The following is a 22789-nucleotide window of genomic DNA, read 5'->3' on the forward strand; positions in this document are numbered from 1 at the left end:
TATACAAAGTTTGCATCTAATGCTTGTGGAAAAGATGGTAGACTATTTAAGAGAGAATAAAACAGATTAGAGACACTAAAAGAGCTTGTCGGGCAAAAACAAAGATTGCTGAAGCAATCATGGAATTCATTTGCAGATTGAAGGGCTATTTAAAGTAGTCATGAGTCATTGAAGCCTAACCAGAAACTTTAAATTGTTTTTAGTAGCAGCTCGGTTTTTTTTCATGACTTATCTTACTTGCAATTTTGTTGTATGCACAAACCTATATCCTCTGGTTTGATGAATGCCTTTGTGGCAATTTGTGGACTGGATTAGTCAATTAGTAGTGGACGGAAAACTATTATTGCGAAGCATTTATTGATTGGCAGTATACATTCGGCGGGACCACAAATGTGCTCTAAAACTGCCAGGCGAAACCCTGGACGTAACATAAAAAAGGTGATACAGGCCGGGAGGGAACATTCTTGCATCCGTGGTAAACCATGAGCTGATTTTTGAATAACAGTCAAACCAGTTACATCAATTAAACATAATATATGATGTATAGAAGACATTGTAAATATTTGGATGGAATCCAGGCCACTTTGCAACAATTGAGCCCAGAGGTTGAAAAGAGAGTTTAAGAAACGCTAGTCAAATCAACTTCATATTGATGAACTGATTAGAGACTTTGTGTACTGAAATAAAAGATTTCTGCGGCACTAATGAACACACCTGATTGAGTTTATTTCTCGTATCCACAGTGTGAACATAAAGAGATGTTCATTCAGCAGATCCAGTCTCTGGATATCCAGGCGCAGGCTACGCTCGCCGTCTGCATTCAACAGGTGCGTTCAAGTGCAGGTTGAACCTAATCCACAATGACTTTAATATTATTCACAGACTGACCCTCAGCTCCTGGGAGATTTTCTGTGGGGATTTTTATTCTTTAAAAGGAGTTTTTCTTTTCTCCCTTTCTAACTGAAGTGTGAAAAAAAGCTTCTTTTCATTCCAGCAGCAGCATGGACGGATCTCCACCTCTGTTATACATGCACCTCTTGCCCTACCCTCATTTTCTGTCAAACTGTCCGTTTCAATAAAGCATGGATGCCAATTGGACATAAAAAAAATACGCCCCGTGAATAATTGCCCACATTACAGAAACAGCATGTTGCAGAGCAGCATGACTGAATTACAGTAACAGCAGGTTGCCCACGAGAATTTTTTGTTGTAGGCTTCTTTGCCTCATAAATCAGAGTGGTGAAGAGATGTCCTTCCTCCCTGTGTGGATAAATGCACCCCCCCGCTTGCTGCTTATAATTTCCACCAGAGGAAATTTCAGACCATCCCTCTTTCCAAGCGATCATTTCTTTTACATGCATGAGTGGGCCATTTATGTTTTTTTTTTTCTTCGTACTAAAAAGGTTAATCTTAATTGGCTTTTACACGGCTGAGTGAAGTATTAGTTGATGTGTGTCGTGCCTAATCGTTGTGTCCTCGCTGCAGGTGACTCAAGACCCGCGCTCGGTGCTGCCGCTCCAGTGGGAAGAGTTGCTTGAGGTGGAAGGTGCAGATCTAAAACTGGTGTTTAGCTCCATGGCCAAACAGATACAGAGTATGCTTGCCCAGAGAGACACATACCTGGAGGTATGAATTGCGAATATCATCCTTCAGTCATACATCAAATCGTGTTGTCTGATGACACACGTCATTCTCCAGCCATCCATTTTTACAGCAAACAATTTCCACTCACATTCACACATAGGAGAATTTCTCAGTTCTCTATGAATCGAACATGTATGGATGTTTTTGACTGTAGAGAAACCCAGAACCTCAGAATTGTGAAGTGAAAACAAGCCATGATGCAGTACAGTTTGATACCACTACAACCACAAGAAGGCCAAAGCCCTGTCTAAAAAAATTAAAGTAGTAACCCCAACACCGCCCTCTCATTGGGGTTACAATCCGGACCACACCGACAGTAACTAAAATCTAGGCATGTTGTTTATAATTTATGGCATTTATTTGTTTTCACCCCAACGGTTTCAACTAACAATCTGATGTTATCATCCAATCATCAAAACTCTGACCCTAAAGTGTACATAAAAAAATGAAACTAGCTGTCATTTTCTGTAGGCATAAAAATCAGGATTGCAGAGTATTCAATGCTGAATAATTTTCAGTACAAATGAGACTGATGTTAAAATACTATTGACTTACCTCCTGTTTTCAAGTATTATTCAATGCTGAATAATTTTCAGTACACGAGACTGATCTTAAAATACTATTGACTTACCTCCTGTTTTTCAAATTCACACAATACAAAATTACAGGATGCTGCCATCTTGTGGGCAACAGTGAGATCACACTGAAAGATAGCCAGAACAAAATAGTCATAAACGTGAAAAGAAAATCTGCAAAATAGCTGAACCATGAACCCGGAACCCACACTCAAAAATAGCCTGAACAAAATGGTCATAAATGTGAAAAGAAAATCTGCAAAATAGCTGGACTGTGCCCGCTGAACTCACAGCGGAGGATTGTTCACAGAATCATTTTGGCGCCATTTTGTAACTGTGAGGGAAGAACTGTCTGTTGAAGTGAGCGGAGGAGATTTACACTGGCCATTACATAGAGAAAAGTGATGGTTTGCTGCTAACTTGAGCAGTGCGATAGAATATGGATGGATCAAGGAAATCCCGAGTTAAAATATACAAATAAATTAAGAGAAGATGTAAAAAAAAGATTGTTGGCTGTACTGACCAGTGAATTCCTCATTCCTGACACTTTTCCGGTGACCCCCATCCAGCGCATCGCAGAGTTGTGTCGTGAGCGGGAGGCCCACGCTGACTCACCCTCGGCGCCCCTGGGTGGTCACAATGACGATCCTCCCCAAGGTCTGGCACTGCAGCTGGCAGACAGCAAGGCCAAAGTCCGCCGCCTGAAACAACAACTGTGAGTGTGTGCACATTAATAAGCATACATTAAACAGGAGCACCTGCAGGCGATGCATCATTGCCAGACTAAAGATTCTGCAGGAAACAGGGGGAGGGTTTCAAACTAGGGTTTTAAACGAGGGTTGGGCTTTCAAAGTCGGGTTTTCATACTAGGGTTGTCTTTTTAAATTGGGGTTTCAAACCAAGTTTAGGATTTCAAAGGAGGTTTAGGGTTTTAATTTTGGATTGAGGTGTTAGTTTAGGGTCTTAAACAAAACAAGGGGTTTATAGTTTTGTAAAATAACAATGGGCAGTCACTATTTGTATAAAACCCAATTCAACATTCTGAAAATAGGGAGCAGACCAGGATGACTGCTCTCATTGATCAAAGTTGACTCCAGTTCAAATTAATTACCTCTGGAAAAAGGGTAATGTGTCAATTAGTGTAGGTTTATTTATTCATTTGTTCCCTACCTACTTCCCCAACCACTGTGCCGCCTTCACTCCCTGTAATTGCTCATGCACTCTGGCTCTTTTTTCACTTGTCACTTTTATCTTTGCGGCTAAACTTTAAGAGATGTCGGAAAAAAATGCGATTGCTCCTCTCTGCCGTTTAGGGATGATAAAGGTGATCAGTTATTAGACTACAAGCAGGAGATTCACATGATGGAGGAGCAACTAAAAAAGCTTCAGCAAAAGGTTTGTGTGCGACACATTTTAAGGTGTGTGCTTCAAATTTATATCTGGTTGTGTCAAACAACTCAGGACAGAGTAATCTTGGTCTCATCAGTCCATAAAACTTTGTTAGAACACGTTCATGTACTGAAAACTATACTCGTAGCCTGAATAAAGTGTGCCATGCATGTACTTTCAATTCTGTGAGGCATCATGGCAATAACATTCGACCTTACTAGAAACAGCCGGCACAAGTCAGGCCTCTTTGTGTCACTGACATGTTTCGCTGACCTCACCGACACTCTTGTATGTATGCACACGTCTGCAGAACCGCTCCCTGCAGAGCGAGTCTAGGGGCCTACGTGTTTTGCGGGATGAGCTGGATTGCGCCCGTGAGAGAGCGGCGCGGTCTGAGCAACATCAGAATGAGCTCCAGAGCTGTAAACATAGACTGCACAGCTTGGAGGTGACACGCACTCAGCTCAAGGTACACACACACACACACACACGCACGAGTCTGGCTGGAACATTCACAGCAAAGAGCAAGCAAGCAGAGCAACATCATAAGATTGTTTGGCAGAAAAATTCACCCCATAAAGCTGCTTAATTTGAAAAATAAAGCAGTAGAAATTATGTTTGGTTATAAGAGCTTTTAGTCACACACAGGATTTACTTGGCTACGCTTTAAATCGTACACTCACGTCCTTGTGAAGCCCCACGCTTTCCCTGCTGTCACCTTCTCACTCTGCCTTGGCTCGGCATCCCTGTGGCGGCCCAGATTAGCTCAAAGAACGTCTTTCCTCCAGGCCTCTGTTGAGGCATCATTCTCCACAAATGCTAATTAAACATTGGAGAATAGAAGCAGACAAAGACAAGGAATTTGTTCAAAAGACAGAATAACTGAATTCGCTACTGTTTGAGTATTTATAAGTCATGCCACAATTTAGAAATTTACTCATTTAGAAAAAAAAACACAGTGGCCCATTACATATCTGTAATCAGGTGGCTACTGAAAATTTCTGCTCTCAGTGCACATGGAAAAAAAAACCAACAACTTGGTAATAATAAGACCAAGTCATTGTTAACATATCATAGCAATGAAATTTTTGCCACCTGCAGGAGCAGCAGCAGATGTGTGCGGCCCTGCAGGAAGCCAAAATTCTTTTGGAGGAACAGCTGGCTGACGTGAGGGCCCGATGCTCCACACTGAGGGAGCTGGAGAAGGACAACCTGCTGCTGCGTCAGCGGATTATAGACATAGAAGTGGTGAGTAAAGCCAAAGACATACTACATTTTGTAGTTTTGAAAAACATACCAACCACCTTTGAAGACATTTATTCTTGTGCCTATGGTATCCAGACCCGCAAATGGAGATGCGACATGTTTTTTCTGAACACTTATTAAAGGACACCAATAGTGAAATCTAATTTAACGATTTTTTAACAGTATTAAGTGATTAATATTAATTTGTCTACAATACAACTTCCATTGGCAATTCCAGTCTTAAAATCATAAAATCACATTCACAAACTGTTATGATGGCCAAATACAATGACAGTACTGATCAATCATATTTGTTCACACCTCGAGCAAGAATGCCAGCAACCAATCACAATCGCTTTCCTAAAAGCAAGTGCAGCCGCTGCTGCTTTTAAATAATCGCTGTTCTATCAGGATCAGGAGTGCAGTGCTGCTTAAATGCTCGTCAACAATCACTGCAGCGTCATTACCGCACACATGGACCCACTTGCACCCATTGAAGGTCGCCCCTGTGAATGCGTGACCTTTTGCACGCAGAGAACATTAATTACCATTCAAGTCCCACTGATCCTACTCGTGTGTCGCAAGGTTGGAATCTTTCGGTCTTAACGAGAACATCAGTTCTTTTCTAATGGCAAGATGCACTTATAATCTGTTCTCTTTTATTGGCTTTATTTAATATTTTGTTGGACAGCACAATGAATAAGTGAATAGCGTAACGCCCGAGTTCTATTTTTAGACCAGAAGGCCGCGTGACGTCACAGCCTGAACCGGAACGGGGTCAACATAGAAGCGCATTCGCAGACGACGCTTAGTACCACTGCTTTTCTGCTCGTTTGAGGCAGAATTTATTTGTAATAGAGTGTTACTTTAATACAAAATGTTATTGGTTTTATTTTGGGAATGTATTGATGAAAAATTAAAGGGGCGCTAATACCAATGGAGTAGAAATATTCACTTTTGAAATATTGGCTTCTGAATCGTCAGCTATTTGAGGCCTCTTGCTCTGCTTCTTGTCTTCTACTCATACCTAATTGATAGCGAACAAGGAATTGTTGAGGGCGGGGCCTTTTGTCTCTTATTGGTTGCTCTTCCTCAGCCGTGGTGGTTTCTAAAGATAGTGAGGGATGATTCCTTTGTCAGGAATGATCTGAACCAGGGCAACCAAATCCAGCTTGAACCAGGGTTTTTTGAAGGGAAAGGGAGTTGGAAGGGAGGCAGGTGGGGAACCGACGACAGACAGGATAGAGACTCACGGCCAGCAAACAGACAGACAGACCGACCGACAGAGGTCCACTTGGACAAGGATAACATTCTGACCGTGAGCCTCCAGACAGACCGGGGGGGAAACCAGACGACAGGAACAGGAACACTGGGCGCAGACAGGGACGGAACACAACAGTAGACACCGACAAGAGGGAACACACGGGCAGGGTTTAAATACATGAGACAATGAGAGGGAGCAGGTGACAGACATTACGGTGATGAAGGGGTGTGACCGAGCGTGCTCTGGCACGGACATGACAGTTTTTCACTGATCATTTTACAAATGTACTGTCAGGTTTGTATTCATAGGCAAAAAGTTATTATTTTTATTTTGAGTCCGGAAACTACAAACTCGCTTTATGAAGTGAATGCAGTACATTTCCCTCAATATGTGTTCTTTGTGTAGGAGCGTGACACAGAAAGGCAGCGTGTTGATGAGCTACTGGAGCTGAACATGAGCCTCGAGGCGGACCTGCGGCAGTGCGGCGGCAGCAGTAACGCTGGCATTCCTGCCGCTCACCATCGTTTCCTCCAATCAGAGGATTCTGACGAGGAGCTGTGTGAGCTGATTGGTCAGAGCCCCTGCTTGTCTGCACCTTGTCATTTAAGACATTTTAATTAACTGATAAGAGAAAATATGTTGTGGAAGGATTGGGTCTGTTGTTATCAATCATAGAAAAGAAAACAGCATGATATCATTTATCAATTCCTCCACTTTTCCCATATCAGCTTTTTTTTTTTTTTTTTCCCCTTTTGACGTATTCAGACCAGAAGCCTCTGAGTGTGGAAGTTGGCGAGGCCTCGACACTGATGCTGCTGGGAGCAGAGCAGGAGAACGCCAGGCTGAGGAGATGTCTGGAGGAGCTACAGGCCCAGCAGGAGGTCAGGGGTCATAAAGAGCATGAGAGTTGTGATGCGCAGGAATAATTCCAGCCTCGTGAGATTGGAGGTCAAACTGACACTTTGGATTGCATTAGTTTCCGTGACGACTCTAAATTGTCCTTAGGTGTGAATGTGTGAGCGAATGGTTGTTTACCAACCCTGCCTTTGCATCCATTAAAATAGCGTCTTGAAGTGTCAGTGGGGCTGGTCCCTTTTCCAACCTCGCCACGCAATTTGGCACCATACTTGTAGCCTGGCAAGCCTCAGAAATTCGCTTGATGAAACTAGCCACCAAACTCAATCGCTGGTACATATTGTGCCCTTTTGGCAAAAGAAATGGTAAATGCCTTTGCATTTGATGGATTTAACTGACATTAAATGCAGTATACATTGCAGCCATGCACGTGAATCCTTTCTGTATTCTACATTCTGTCGTTTCTTAAGTTACATCACTGTAGCCAGTTTCTTTGAACTCTATTTTTATGACCTGCCAAAACTGATTGAAATGATTGTGTGATGACATAACTTTTTCCTATTTAAATACTTTGAAGTGAAGGAAGTCTTTTTAGTTATTTCAAGCTTATTTGATAGAAGCAGTAAAAGACAAAAAAGTAGACAATAAAAAGATCATTCCAACCTCTGACAGTTCTCCTCCGCTGTGTTTCCATTGTACTTTCCAGTTTCATAATCTGAAGAATGAAAATGCTACTTTGAAGCTGCGACTGGAGGAGCTAATGGCCAGCCTGCAGCGCACAGAAGGCAAGCAGGAAGACGTAGGAGCGAAGCAGTTGGACAGAAAGGACAGGGAGAACAGCGAGAGGGGCGTCCAGGGATCTGAATCCTGCAGGGGAGAGTGTGAAGGCATGGTGAGGTTGACAGAGGAGAAGGAGCGCAGACGGGAACTCATGGTGACGCAAAGGGAAGCAGGAGTCGGGGAAGAGATTCTCCATGTTAAAGGAGAGAAAACAGAACCGCGTGATGCGGCGATCCAACCCAAAAGAAGAGGAGAAGCAGAAGGCGACCATATCGACATTCAAAAGCAAAATGAGTCGAACAATGAAACGGCCACATTAGACATCCAAAATAACGGAAGTCAACAAGAACCCAAGGCTATAGAACAGGCTACCTGTGGCCTTCCTGGTGCTGATGCTGCTTTGACAAGGTGTCTCCACAAGGCCCAGGAAGAGGCTGACAGGCAGGCTGTGGTGGCCCAGGACCTGCGCTCCAAGCTAGGGGATCAGAGCAGGAAGACGTGGGAGGCAGAGCAGAGGCTGACGCTCCTGGAGGCCGAGTTGCAATACCTGAGGAAAGCTGCGGAGAATCTCGGGGAGGCTCGAAGGCAGATCGAGGTATGGAGCCTGGGATGAGGAGAGGGAGGGAGGGAGGGAGTGGACATGGGATCGGATTTGAGATTGATGATGGTAATAATAGTAATCAGGAGACTGTGTGGCTGGTAGTAGAGATGACAAATTGGCAGCCAGACAAAAGCGTGCATTCATTGGACACGCTATGAGTTCCTTAAAAATAGCCAGAAGTCATTTGAGAAGTAAAGAATGCAGCAAATGCAACTGTGACAACGGGCATTTATCATAATACAAATGTACGCAAAGATACTAAGCAGTTTTGATTACACTTTCCAAATGTATTAGCATTACTCTTGTCACTACAGCCTTGCAGAGGATCTTACGGTCTGGATTTTGAATACATTTTCCCCTTTCAAAAATGAGGTCATCAAAATCTGAGAAACCAAATACAACCACAAAAGAAATGCCACTCAATCAATCTTTGTGTTTTGGTTTGCGCCCTGTTGTTTGTCAAATGATTGCAGGCGACATCTTGAATTACAAAGTATGATGGGAGATGTTTTCAACAAAAAGGACCATTGGTTTTTGATAGATTCTCCTATTTTTGAGACTGTATGCATCTAAATAAATTTCTTGGTTGGTACTTATATTTAAATCTGGACCAAAATGTAATCATTTTTTGGCCCTGTCAAATATAACATGGACTCATTGTAAACGTTACATGGGTGGTTATTTATAATTTCAGGTTGGACCCCCCCCCCCCCCCCCTTAGAATAGAAACAAACTATATTTAATGTAATTTAATTAGTGTAATTTAATTAATGTAATTTATTGTAATCTCTTTCCCCATCATTCCCCAAGCCCCCCAACCCTCACAAATGGGTGCAGATTCCCCATCCAAATGGCAAAAAATGTACGTTTTCCTATTACACAATTATATTTATAAAAAAAAAAAACTCCTGTCATGGTTTAATTCTTTTTGGGGCACGTTACCACATCCCCTATAACGCTGCACATTATGTACATGCCTGAAATCAAAACTGTTTATTGGCTCCTTTGTCCTCCACTAAATATAATGGGCTCTTCTTTGGCCGATGTAACAGTCCTCAACAAAGATTTGTGAAAATGTGTATTCTATTTTTGACCTTATCCTGCTGTCTATTGCCTACTATCGGCTGTTTTACTATAGCACATGAAAAATGCTTTCTCACCCAACAGTAGATGTGATGATGGCATGTTTCTCTCTCACATGCGTGTTTCAGGTTCTACAGTGTGATGCCGGGGTCATGGAGGAAGAGCTGTGCCGCCTGCGGAGTCAAGCCGAGCTTCACAGCATGCAAACGACAGTCATCGCCAGCCTGGAGGGGGAACGGGCAGCATTGGAGAGAGACAGGGACACGCTGCGTGGCACCGTGGATGCCCTCCGCGCTGTTCAGCGCAAGGTTGGCCAATATACATGCACACGGCTACACTCACACATGCACACAGTGGTGACAGCAAACAAGACATTCTATTTTATTCTGGGAGAGAAGTGTGACAAACAAGCAAGAACAGCAAAAGAAAGCGAAGGAAGAAGTTTGGTTGAAGTGGTGACTTTTAACTTCCACCCTCTATATTTTATACTCCTGTACCAAGACAGCACATGTGTTAAGGGTGCACTTTTTTACACGTCGACAAGAACGTCTATACTCACAAAAGGTCACTTCACTGCTTATTATGAGCACTTTAGCTTGAAGTTCCACGTATTACCGTTTCTTAAGAAGGATGTGAAAAAGAAGACCATTTCTTCTCATGGAAAAAAACCCATAGACTGACCGTCTGTGTGCTGTTTGCAGAAGAACTGTTAGTCAAGAGAGGCTGCAAGCTAAGGAAAAGAACAGTGCTTAGTCAGCATGAAAGAAATACCATAAAAAGGATCCATGAATACCTTCCATTTAGGAAGTTGCACCTTGGCTTTTTCCTCTAATATCCAGTTGGGATATGGTTTATATATTTTCAAGTTAGCTGCAGTCACTCAAATGTTTTCTTTTTCCACACCATAAGACTTTGATATCTTAAGCATCCAAGTGTTGATCTTCACACAGCATAAAATATACTCGAATACACATTTTAATACAAGTTCTGGAGAGCTATACATATAAGAATTCTACCTTTGTAAACTTGCTGTCAGAGAGCACGAGTCTTTTTTTTTTAGTTCCACAGCAAGTAAAACCTCAATACGTACAAGATCACGTATTACAACTACTACTGGAAATGTCCCGATAGAGCATGTGCTCAGTATCAACATGCTTTTATATTTGCAGTTGATATGTCTTGAGGTTGTGTTTCTACTCTGACAAGCCGGTGAGCAGCAAATGCTGAGAATTAATGGCGACTCAAGCGCGTGTGTTAAATGAAACATGAAATACACTCGGTCCGCTTCAGCTGCAGGGAGTTGAACGAAAACGGGAATTTACAACTTGCCAACATCCTCCGTTGTTTCTTGTGTTGACTCAAGTTTTCTACCTGGAGACACAACACATTTGGTAATTTGTAGTGATATGATACCGTCAACTGATATTCTCACAGTATTCCTAAAGGACACTATTAAAAGAAGCCTAATGTGGAATTTCTGACCCAGAGTCAAAGTTTGTTTAATACCGGAGTCTATAAAGAATTTTTACTGACTGGCCGAGAGCGAAGAATTTTCAATCTCTCTCGTTCCCTCGGTTGTGCAGTTTGCGTTTGGCTCCCGAGGCCTGGCTCGTATTTTCAGATTCAGGTGTCATTAATGCTTTATTTGCTCTCATATTCACGTAACATTTATGTTGCTCCCTTCAGCTGTTATATGATGGCAAGCTATGTTTTTTTTTTTTTTTTTATCTTGTGGTGTTGCTTGTAGTCCTCATATAACGACTTGAATCTCTGTAAAGTGACAATACAAACAGATAATAAGTAATCCAGACCTTTTCACACTGCACTTAGCAAGCATGACCACTGAATTGTCATTATGTACAAACTGTAATTCTTAACATTCTATTGAATTATGTCACTGACGTATATTTCATTTGATCAGGTTTAATCAAGTTGATCAAAAACACAATATCATTTTGTTGGTGTTTTTTGGATCATAGTTGCCACAAATGAATGGCCTTCCCATTCATTTCAAAGGGGAAAGATGATTTAGCATAGGCAGGTCGATTTTAAGGAACCACTATGAATCTTTATACCTAATCGTTATTACCATGTTCTCTTTATTCAGAGCGAACAGTTAGCGTTGACCACTCAGGCACTCAAGGCTGAGGTGGAACGTCAGGGTCGTGCTTTGGAGACTTCTCGCCACCGAGAAGAAGAGCTGGAGGCGGAGGTACGTGATGCCGGACTGGAGGCTCAAAACGCATCGCGGGCCCGGGACCAGGCGCTGCTGGACGTGTCACGCCTGGAGCAAGAGAAAGACACGTGCCAGTCAGAGCTGGATGGCCTGCGGAAAGAAGCGAGGCAGCGGGAAAGGGATGCGGTGAGACTCAGACAGCAGCTGCAGAGCACTAATGTGGCGCTGGAGCACAGCAACCAGAGAGTGAGAACCTTGGACGCTGATCGCAGGTACTGGTCCATAATCTGTAAAAATAACACACACGTGATCAATAAAGATTTGTAAAAACATATTGAATTTACCAAACTTGAACATGGGAGATTTCGGCTCTACACTAGCATCTGAGAGTTCTTTGACGCATTATGCATTGACATTATACTTTGTCCTTCATTTATTAACTTTCCATTGTACTGTTAAATAAAATGTCAACATTGATGGTTTTATTGATTTATTCATAGGACCGTGTGTCGGGAGCTGTCTGAGTCGAAGGAGCTCTGCACTCGCCTCCAGAAGCTGGAGCAAGAGCTCGTCACTCGGTTAAGCAGCCTGGAGGAGAGTAAACAGCAGTTGGAGGAGCAGTACGCAGACGCACAAGCCAAGAATCAGTCATTGTTGCAGGTGTGTGTGCATATGTGTGTCAGCGTATGTGTGTGTGTGTGAGAGTTAAAGATTGGGTTCTTTCTGGAGGAGAGGTGTTTGATTATAAAGTCACAGCTCATGAAGTTGCATGATGATGATGGTCTCTTATCTTTTGTTGTTGTCAGGATCTGTCCAATGAGCAGATTCGTTCTCAGAATCTTACTTCTGAAGTCCAGCACCTCAGCCAGAAGCTCCAAACAAACGAAACTCAACTAAACGCCGCAAAGGAATCTCTCAACCAATCACGGGACAGAACAGAGCCACTCGCTCACCTTCTGAGTGAACGTGAGCCTCAGCTCCAGATGGGAAATGAGGATGAAGCGCACGTTTGTCCGACTGACCGGCGGGAGGCGTGGACCTCGGATCGAGACAAAGGTCACGACCTTTCTGTGTCACCCCATGAAGCCACAGGAGAGCGAGAGAGGCAGCTCACTCGCAGGTTGCTGGAGCTGGAAAAAGAGGTTTGCATTTGGATTGTATTGAGCTTTGGATCTTATCTGCAAGACGTCTGCATTGTTTGTGAGGGATAATGATCCATATTATGTGGGAAACTCTTTTGCCAGAGGGCTGACAACAGCGTCCACTTCCCTAGTGCGGCACTTTATTTTCACAAACTTTATCCGTCTTCATCACTTTCTATAATGTCACCTCAGCGACTCTTCATCTTCCTTATCTCAGCTGCTTTTCTCTTCCTTTTTGTCCCCCTTATTCCGTCGACGCTTACTCTTAGAAAAATACCACTAACAATGTTAGTGGTATTGTTTGCACAACCTCCAAGGTCAGGATGTTTGTTCATTTTATTTGCAGGATTGGACGGTATTGAGGCGGCTGTACCAAACATACTCCTATGCAGGAATGATTGATGCTACAAAAAAAGTTGTATTCCTTCAAGTATCAGCGTCGGTCTTGAAAACTAACAGACAGTGCACAGGTTTTCCCTAAAACAGAGCAGAATGAAATCTTTAGGGCAACTCAAACACAATTTGCACTCTTGAAAATCTTATTTTGTTTTTTGTGTCGTCCAATATAACACCTGATTTGTTATTTGTTTCTTTTCCTATTGAGGTTTCGCCAAACGAGTCTTATTCAATTTTACATATGCCAGCCACGCTTTAGTTGGATTACTATGCAGGTGCAAAGATTCCTGTTGCTCTAAATACATGGTCGTTTCAAATCAGATTATTATGTGATACATTCCAAATGTCAACTCACCTTGGTTACCATTTTAAAGCACTGTGAAGGAACATGTATTTTTGTAGGTGTGTGTCAAGAAGGCAAGACAATGTCTACATGCTGTAGGAGGATGAAACATTTAGCACCTGTGCTGTCTTTGTTTCCTCACTCTGATCACATCTGCCTCAGAGAGCCGTGGCGCTTGCAGGACAGGAGGCTTTGTTGTCGCGTCTGTCTCAGTCCCAGGAGACGTGCGAGCACCTGAGGGAGCAGCTGGAGGCGCTACGACGACACTCACTCAGCCTGCAGGACTCGTGTACTCGACTGCAGACGCTCAACACTCAGCTACAGGTGACACAACGCACAAAGAAAGGCAGACGGAGAAGAGCATGAGTCATATCAGTCGACGCTTTCTGAGGTTGTACATTGGGAACTGCAAAAAGGAAGAAATCATTGTTCTGTGTGCAGCCATTTTTTTAAATTTATAAATGTGTAGGTTTTAATCAGCTCCCAAAAAGGGATATCAGCCGATATTTGTCAACAGGGCCAGTTCGGATTTTCCCTGCTTAATCTGACTTCCTTCTGCATTCAAAATACATACATGTTATGTTCATTGAAGACTCTCAATTGCCCATAACAAGCACTATAGATAATAGATTTATTGATTGTCAGATTACATTTCAAGGCTGCACATTCCCAAAATTAAGTCCCTTCATGGGAACCTTAAATGACTTGGACTACTCGTATTACTACTAGAACTATTGATTAAAAAAAAAAAAAAAAGAGGGGATGGAGCATTGTTGATTGCCGCCTTCAGGGCATAAGCAGCTTTGAAAGGGGGAGAAAGAAAAACAAGTAAGTGGTGCACACAAACACCATTATGGATGTGAACAGATAGAGATTGAGAGGGATGGTGTGGCAAATCCCTCAGGCAGTCTGGGCCCATGGTGGTGTATAACTAAGGCATGATTCAGCACACGATTGGCTCGGCCGTCACAATGTGCTTTAATAAAACAGAAGAGACCTTTATTAGTCCCCCAGAGGGAAACTTTAATGTTGAAACATTTATTGAACGTGCTCTAAACACACAAGCTGTAAGGAGACATATGCACAAACATAAGCCTTGGAGAAACGCACGTTGAAAACCATACTTTTAGTTCCTTTGAAGAATTCGCATTTACACCTTTGGACAGTTCTCAGAGAATCTCAGCATGAATGGGGATGGGAGGACGGCCAGAGCCAAGATTCAAACCCAGACTCTTACAGCTTTGAGGCAGATGTGCTCACCATTAGTCTACCTTGCTGCCCGCAAACTGGCGTTGTAAGTGGCCAGTGGCAAGTAGTACTTCAGAGTTGGTTTACAAACACAAACACTTCATGGCTCTTCAGCTGAGTACTTTTTGTTCAGATTCCTCACTTTGTAGCGCTCTAGAAATCCAGCCCCATCGATACCCATTTGCAGTCTTTCTGTTTCAGTCCATTGATATACACAGTGCCCAGGTTCTGAATTAGATTGAAATGGCAGCACCAACAGGGTGAAATCTATTTGGACCAAAAATATAACATTCGCATAGATGTACTGGAAGCAGTGCAGTCAAGAAAAATGCTATGTGATCAAGAGAATAGACTGTCAGGAATAAATTAAAACAATTTGATGGAACACAGATTAGAATTTAGGCAGTAAATGGACATCACTGTCTCTGATTTCATGACTACTACATATTTTGTGTATTCACAAAAATAGGTGGAACAAGCAACTGTAAACTCCCAGCATGCAGCGTCACTGGCGCGCCACAGCGAGAGCGAGGCCCGGTGTGCAGCTCTGGAGGCGGAGTCTAAGGTGTGGGCACGGGAGCGAGAGGAGTCAACTGCCAGGGCGGAGACCCTCAAGCGGGACCATGAGCGACTGACGGTGCTGCAACAGCGTCAGGAGACAGAGCTGGAAGAGCTTCTAGACAAACACTCGCGCCTACGGAGCAGCAGCCGCAGTCTGGAGGCGCAACACAGGGAGCTGGAGGCCAGGTACACACCAGCCGACCACAGCTACTAATAGTGGGAGTGCTGAGAGACTAAGCTCTACTCCTATTATTGTGTGTAAAACCACTAAGTTGGATACACAACTGCAATAACTGATTGGTGAGGATACTCACATCAGAAATAAAAAAACATTTTTCAAAAAAAGAGACAATGCTTCACACCACTGCTCTTGTGCATTAACAATTAATTTGTGAATGCTGAGAAGGAAGGGCTCACACTACTGCTATTATTGTATTAGTAAATGCTGGGAGATCAATACTACTATTCCACATCAAAAATGCTGAGAAGCAATTATCCACACCAGTTCTACTGCGGTAATTGGGGGCATTCTGTCAACCAAGCACTAAAACGTTTGCTATTATTGTCCGCACAAAACAAAACGTATTGTGGAGACAAGCATTCGCACCAATGGTATTGTACGTCAAAAAATGTTTCTCGCTCAGTTTGATTGGGCTTTGTTGCCGTGTTCTTGCTCGACAGACCTGAGTGATTACTTTTTTCAAGCCCCACACTTATCTATGGCAATGACACAGCAATATCACGGCATCACCTCAAATCCGGTGTAGCCACTATCCAATCAAGTTGATGTCATCCTTATGCTTTTGCAATTGCTATGGTATGTTGTGATGCATTAACCTGTCTTCAGTTCATTTTCTTTAGCATTTTGCCTTTGGGACATTTTACCACAATCACATGCAATTGCTTTTCCTGCCAAACCATGTTAATGTATGTGTGTGTGTGTGTTATAGCTACAAAGAGTTGCTGGGTACTAAAAGCCAGCTGGAGGAGAGAGAGCGAGAGATGAAAATGGAGCGAGAGAAGATGGAAGCAGAAGCCCAGAGTCGACTGGAACAAGAACGAGAGTTGGAGAGGCTGAAAGAGGACAGCGAGAGGTAACAAATACACAAAGAGTTGGCATTCAGCTCCTCTCCCTCATGACCTCTCACATTTACCCTTGACATTATTGCTTTACTATGGATCAGAGGATACAAAACAGAAGGTGTGGGTTCAATGCAAATGCAATACAGTGTGTATTACTCATTGACGTGGGCGATAAAGAGCGGAAGCGAGGAAAAACAAAACAGGCAAGATGCGAGAACAGGATTAGTCTAACAGATTGGAAAAATTTGTTTTGAACTTCATGCACCGTATTTGTTTTTTACTAAATGAGGACAATCATTACATGACATCCCATTCTGGGTTGTCACCATCACATTGACAGAAGTGGTTAATGACACCTTTGTAATGATAGTCTGCCAAACTGAAGAACAATGTCCGCATGTTGTGGTTGTGAGTGTTGTTTAGCTAATAGCTGCTCTGCAGTTTCCAATGAGCCCCTTAAACTTGTTAATCAGCATCCATTTTCGTAATCAATGATAGAGACTTTAGGTTGTCCACCCAGCCATTTTCTGAAGCAGTAATTCCCAACCACCTGTCAGAGGCTTTGTTAATCCATGACAGTGAACATCGAGAACAATTACATTTAGTAGAATTGATGAGTTTCTACCTATTGCCATTCATGCCACAAATAAAGTCATGACATGCACATACTGAGTAAGAACAACACGTGTATTTAAAATAACCACATAACTTTGCTTTTGCAGCTAGCGTAACGCTAACACATGATAGGAATGACCATAGACGGATAATGAATAGCATCAATATTGCTGTGTTAAAGTAGGTTTGAACACAAACAGTGCTGCAACACATATAAACAAACAATGTAAGAATGGAAGAGCTTCTAGACAAACACTAAAATTAAAATTATTATATACATAATCATTAATATATATATCTATCTATATACAATTATGACAAATTACTGTAGTTGCATAGTCACTTGGGTAGTCCTCTGTTTGTGTCTGCATGAGAGTATTATGCTGCACCCATAAACTTTTTATTTAAATTCAATTTAATCGCTATTGGTATATGTTTGTATAATTTACGATATCATTGGGTATTTTTTCTTATGACACATTTTAAGGCGCCACTGTATATATTTATTCACCAAAGATGTCAAAATGTTGATTAAACTGTAACTTAATGCTCATATTAGAATGCACAAGAAGAACTAGAAGGTATGTGAAGTGACATATTGCGGTCTCCAAACATACTGCATTTATAGCTCGTTATGATAATTATTGAATAATTTCGACAGATGCTTCTTACTTTGAAGTCAGTGTGATGAGCTAAGAATAGTCCATCCATGTTTATTCCGGAATTTACAAACCTTCCAACTGTGTCCATTAGATATGATTTCAGAGTAGAGTCCAACAGAGCTGATAGCTTACCTCAATAAACATGCTGTTTTGCAGGCAGTGAAATAAAATTAGAGTGTGATATCAAATCATTTTTGAAGTGATATCAGATGTATTTTCTCTGTAGTTTTATAACTTTGAGTATGACTCATTGCGTTGTGTAATAATATAATAATGGGTTTAATTTAGAAAGCACATGATGCAAAGCACCCTGCAGGACTTGAGCAATGAGCAAAGCTCTTGTTTTTGTGTGTATGTGCATCTGTGTGTGTGATCAGGCTCCAGGCCCAGCATAAAGAATTGGTTGCGTCCCAAGCAGAGCTGCTGGCTCAGGGCTCCTTGTTGAGAGGGGAGCTGAGTGCCTCCCTGCTAGAGAGGACTCGCCTGGAGGGGGAGCTCAGCACCTTGAGGGAGGCCAACCAAAGTCTGGACCTCAGCAATGCCCGCCTCACCAGCCAATTTCAGGTATCAACCCAACGCACGTGTGCATCCTCTCACCGGCCTATACAACAGTGGTAGATAATTGGAACAGCACACCTCCACCAGAGCTAAACAGTCCTAAAAAAATGATTGATGATGTTCCACCCCAGTACAAAATGAATGTTTTCTATATTTATAATAATAGAAATAATAATAAGGCCTTCTGTCACAAACAGCCAATGCTTTGCACAATAGCTTCATCTGTTGTGTTGGATCTGGTCAGTCACTACTTGGCAACAAAAGAATGTTCTATCCACAGATTCTCAGCCAGAGCCCACCTGTGGGAAATGGTCATATTTCACTCAATTAGTGCAAAAACTATTCATTTACTGCAAATAATGGAAATTTGATCATTTACTGTATCTATGCTAGGGGCGTCAAACTCTTTTTCACCTTGGACCACATCATAATTATATACTGTAAATGTATAATCGCCCCATCGCACGGTGGTGTCTTGAGATACGAGTTTAATTAGTTTTGCCATGCCATCCCTTGCAGCCTCCTCAAAAAATGCAATGTGTTTTAGTAATGAGACAAATTGCACACTACTCTTTATAAAAACTTACAGTAAGAACATAATTCAATAGAAAGTCACAGCTTGGCCATCTGGAACTGTATAGTACGGACTTATCACATATACAGTAATATTAGTTGTTCTTCGCAGAGGATAAATAATATATGCCTATGAGTATTGTTATATTATCTATCTACATGTATTGCTCCACTATTTGTGTTGAATACCTGTTGCTTAAACGATTCTAACACCGTCAGTATAGTGGTTTGGTTACTACAGGCCGTACATTGGCTTCATGCGCACACACTTTCAAACCTTCGCCGCTCCGTGAATTACAGCATTAATAAGATTGACCTAAATCATAGCTTTGTGGTTGTTTTGAATATACAAAAAGCAGCTCTCTGTTTTTCTGTCTACCAAACTGTTGCTTGTTAAATGAGTTGAGGTCACTTTCCCCAAGACTTAAATAAGGAAAGTCAGCTTTGTGAACCACTACACGACCAACAGCGATGTACTGCAACAGTGAAAACTCATTTGTCCAGTTTTATGAAAATAGGTTATCCGTTTTTACATAATCCTCAGGAACAAACAAACTGACTAATGATGCTCAGCTTTCTGTCGCCAAAAACACCCACCATAATAAACAAATTAGATATCCAACAGACTTATACGTAACTTTGCTATCAAGTGAATTATTCATACAGGAAACACTAATTGTGCCCTCTGTGGGGAGTGCCATTACACAAGCCAGAAACTACTTAAAATGCATCTTTTTCTTCAGCTGTTCAAGAGCAAACAACTCCACGATACATAACGTGCCTACTTGTAAACAAGAATGATGTTGTGGGAATGGCGTCGATTTATATTGACCACTGAGGTAAATTAAACTTCACAACTGTAGGGGGAGCCCCGGAGCAATACACCCACTTATCCCTTACTGCTACTTTACCGCTAGATTCCAGTCTTAACTAAAACAACCATTTAATGTGTGAGCTCCAGTATTTGCTCCCCATAAAGTTCACAAAACCCACAAGTGTAGTAAAGGAGGAACACACCTTCAAACCCGCACTCGCACTCGGGTGTTTAATATTGTTGTTGCCGATTGAACGTTTGCATGCAAAGAAGGATTTAATGCTTCACGGTGGAGACACTAGGAAACGTTACACTCTTGGAATAATAAAGCTAATTTATTTGAAGCATTATTGGGTAATTAAACCAAACATATTAGAAATTGATGGCAGGTTTTAGAGCCTGTTTTACATAGCCGTGGTCAGGGTGGAATCATTAGCATCTCATCAGAGCAGATTTTCCTCACACCTGATGGAAGCTGACGTCAGCTTTGGCACATGAGGAAAAGTGATTTGTCGAGCTAACTTCAAATTGGCTTTCATCTTCTGCGTACGGCTGTCAAACTATGGCTAAGTGTTGAAAATGCTCCTTGCGCACTCAAGTCTGAAGTTGCAACATGCAAATTGACTTTTCATAAAAGAGCCAAGCGGGAGACGCTTTGATAGGCCGCCTCAACCTGCTCCTCTAATGAAGAACATTTGGTGTGCTAATAGACAAGAACCACCAAAGACCAGAATCTGGCATGTTTTTCTAAATAATTCAAACTGACCAATGAGGCACACTTGGCTTGTCAAAGTCGACAAATTAGCTTCGGTATTAATCGATTCAAGTTGCTTCCCAGTGTCAGGTAACGAGCAGCTTGTCATTCTCTATATCCGTTGAATTATTCCACTCAGCTTTATTTTCCTTCTTTTCTACGTTTCCATAATGCATGACGGAAAAGCCAATAAATAGTGGCAGAATGCGAAGGAGCGCTGCTTTTAATGCAATGTTTGCTTCGTGTCAAGACTCACAATCATCCTGCTGCAGTGCTGCGCTGCTAACTGTCGGGGAGTGAACGAGGAAATCATCAGCGCCATAAGACACGAGATATTTGTCCTCTGAAATGAATAGAGTGTTTTTAAAGGTTCTTGTTGTTGTAGAAGGTGTTAAAAAGCGGTGAAAGCAAATGACTGACCTTGCATTTTCTATTGTGAGGGTATTCAATACAAACATTCCCTATATGAATGGATCTACAATATTTTCATACTATGGTGCCTGGGAATGTTTATTTACATGCTTCTATCAGGAGTAAAGCAGACAAATCATTTTTGATAATGAAACACTACATGTTTGTTTTAAATTGTTTTTCCACAAAAAATATTTAGTAGTTATATATTTTTAGTAGTATATTTAGTAGTAAAATATATCTGTAAACATATTGTAATTTATTACTCTACGTATGTATCATATGTTCTCTCTAATATAAAACTGTTTTTATTTTTTATTTTTTTCGTCTACCATGTGATCTAATAAATAAATAAACATGACCTGCATTCAATGGTTGATAGGTTAAGTTAAAATGTTAATTTTTTAAAATAAGAATAAAAATGCAATAATGATTAAATAATAATAATAATGAATAATGAAAAACTACATGAACGTTTATCACAAGTTTTTAATTTATAATTTAAAAAAGATTACAAGACTGCTTTTCAACATTTTTTAAAATATATGATATAACATTTTATCTAATTAAAAATAGAATGTAGCGTTTTTTTTATATTTGAAAAGTTTGATTGAAAAAAACTGTTATATTTTTTCAATTTATGACCGTTAAAAAATTGTTGCAAGGTATCATTCTACTTTTTAACATTTTTTTCAAAAAAAAAGATGCAAGCCTGTGCATATTTTGCCTCTTCCTTGCACCTTCCTTTATGTCCTCAGTGGAAAACATTTGGACATCCCGGATATTCAGCAACACATATTGTATATTTACAACATATTACAACATTCGTCAATCACTAAAGAGTAGATCTAAGAGGTTGCTTTATATTTCTTAATCATTTTCGGGGACACGGTTGTGTTTTCCCTGCATTGAATAAATCCACTTTAAAAGCTTTCTGTCCAATTCCTCTCGCCACCAATGAGTCACGCTCTATTCCAGTTAACTCGACTGATTGACTGAATGCATACGGCAGCACTTTTCCTATTAAACTCCCAACTCAGCTTTACAGATGCCATATCTGCAGTGTATGTTGTGGAATAAACTAGATAGTCGACTACAACGCACGGGAGTCGATTTCCTATGAAAAGGAGAAATAGCCTCATGGGTATTAGTGCAGAGGACCCACGTGGGATGTTGCCCTGCTATATCACAAAACATCATTTGCACCCTCACTTTTTTTTTTTTCCACGGGATGCTTACTGACAGTAATCCGCTTACGTCAGAGCGGCAGTCGCCAATGCACTTTTCAGCTAATTATCAATAATGGGAGAGTAAAAACATAAAGCTAATTCAAACCACAGCTCACGCCGATTAGGCCACGCCTCCGAAAGATACATTCACAAACACAGACAATAGAATATGCTCACTATTTTATGCTTGTGTCACTGCATTTACAGTTTGTTTTGATAAATTATAGTAATGTTTTTAAAGTGAATGTAAAAAACTATATTTTATGTTTTATGTTTTAGTAGGATGGATGCGAGAAAACAATGTCACAGTGCCTTTTATAACACAGGCCCTCATTTGAGGAAATATGATGCGCAGTATATTTTTGAAAGAGTCTATGTGTTCTGCTCTTGCATGTGTGTGTGCGTGTGCAGCTACTGACCCAGCTGAAGGGCAACATGGAAGAGGAAAACCGCCATTTAGCCGAGCAGAACCGCAGTCTGCTGAGCGAGAACCGGGCCTTACTGGAGCAAAGCCTGGAACGCCGTGACCAGCACTATACGCAGCAGAAAGAATATCAGTGAGTGCACGTACACACAAGCACACACAAACGCGCGCGCACACACACACACGTACTCAGAGCTGACAGGAGAGGATCAAGTGGATTGAAAAGTAAATCAGGTCTTGTTACTTGGGCTGCCGGGCTTTTTAACAGGATTGATAGAATTAAAGCTACAAGCAGGAGCAAATAGTACATAATGCATGTGAGGAGATGTGTGACTAGGTGTGTGTTTGTATGTGGCACAGACAA

General features: G+C 41.5%; 1 protein-coding gene across 3 annotated transcripts in view; it reads left to right on the plus strand.

The window, feature by feature from the left end:
• The window catches only part of ccdc88b (coiled-coil domain containing 88B), a 37811-nt gene that overhangs the window by 8438 nt on the left and 6584 nt on the right, over positions 1-22789 (plus strand). For all 3 annotated transcript variants that reach the window (XM_037262419.1, XM_037262420.1, XM_037262421.1), the window contains exons 6-23: positions 744-827; positions 1486-1626; positions 2789-2934; positions 3533-3614; positions 3919-4077; positions 4710-4856; positions 6523-6688; positions 6883-6998; positions 7679-8347; positions 9565-9744; positions 11544-11884; positions 12113-12272; positions 12419-12754; positions 13656-13817; positions 15211-15488; positions 16253-16396; positions 18040-18226; positions 22413-22558. In XM_037262419.1, the coding sequence (XP_037118314.1) occupies positions 744-827; positions 1486-1626; positions 2789-2934; positions 3533-3614; positions 3919-4077; positions 4710-4856; positions 6523-6688; positions 6883-6998; positions 7679-8347; positions 9565-9744; positions 11544-11884; positions 12113-12272; positions 12419-12754; positions 13656-13817; positions 15211-15488; positions 16253-16396; positions 18040-18226; positions 22413-22558 (3644 nt within the window). The remainder of the gene's footprint in view (positions 1-743; positions 828-1485; positions 1627-2788; positions 2935-3532; positions 3615-3918; positions 4078-4709; positions 4857-6522; positions 6689-6882; positions 6999-7678; positions 8348-9564; positions 9745-11543; positions 11885-12112; positions 12273-12418; positions 12755-13655; positions 13818-15210; positions 15489-16252; positions 16397-18039; positions 18227-22412; positions 22559-22789) is intronic.

This window comes from Syngnathus acus, chromosome 10 (genome assembly GCF_901709675.1).
Source record: "Syngnathus acus chromosome 10, fSynAcu1.2, whole genome shotgun sequence".
In the NCBI taxonomy this organism is placed as follows: Eukaryota; Metazoa; Chordata; class Actinopteri; order Syngnathiformes; family Syngnathidae; genus Syngnathus; species Syngnathus acus.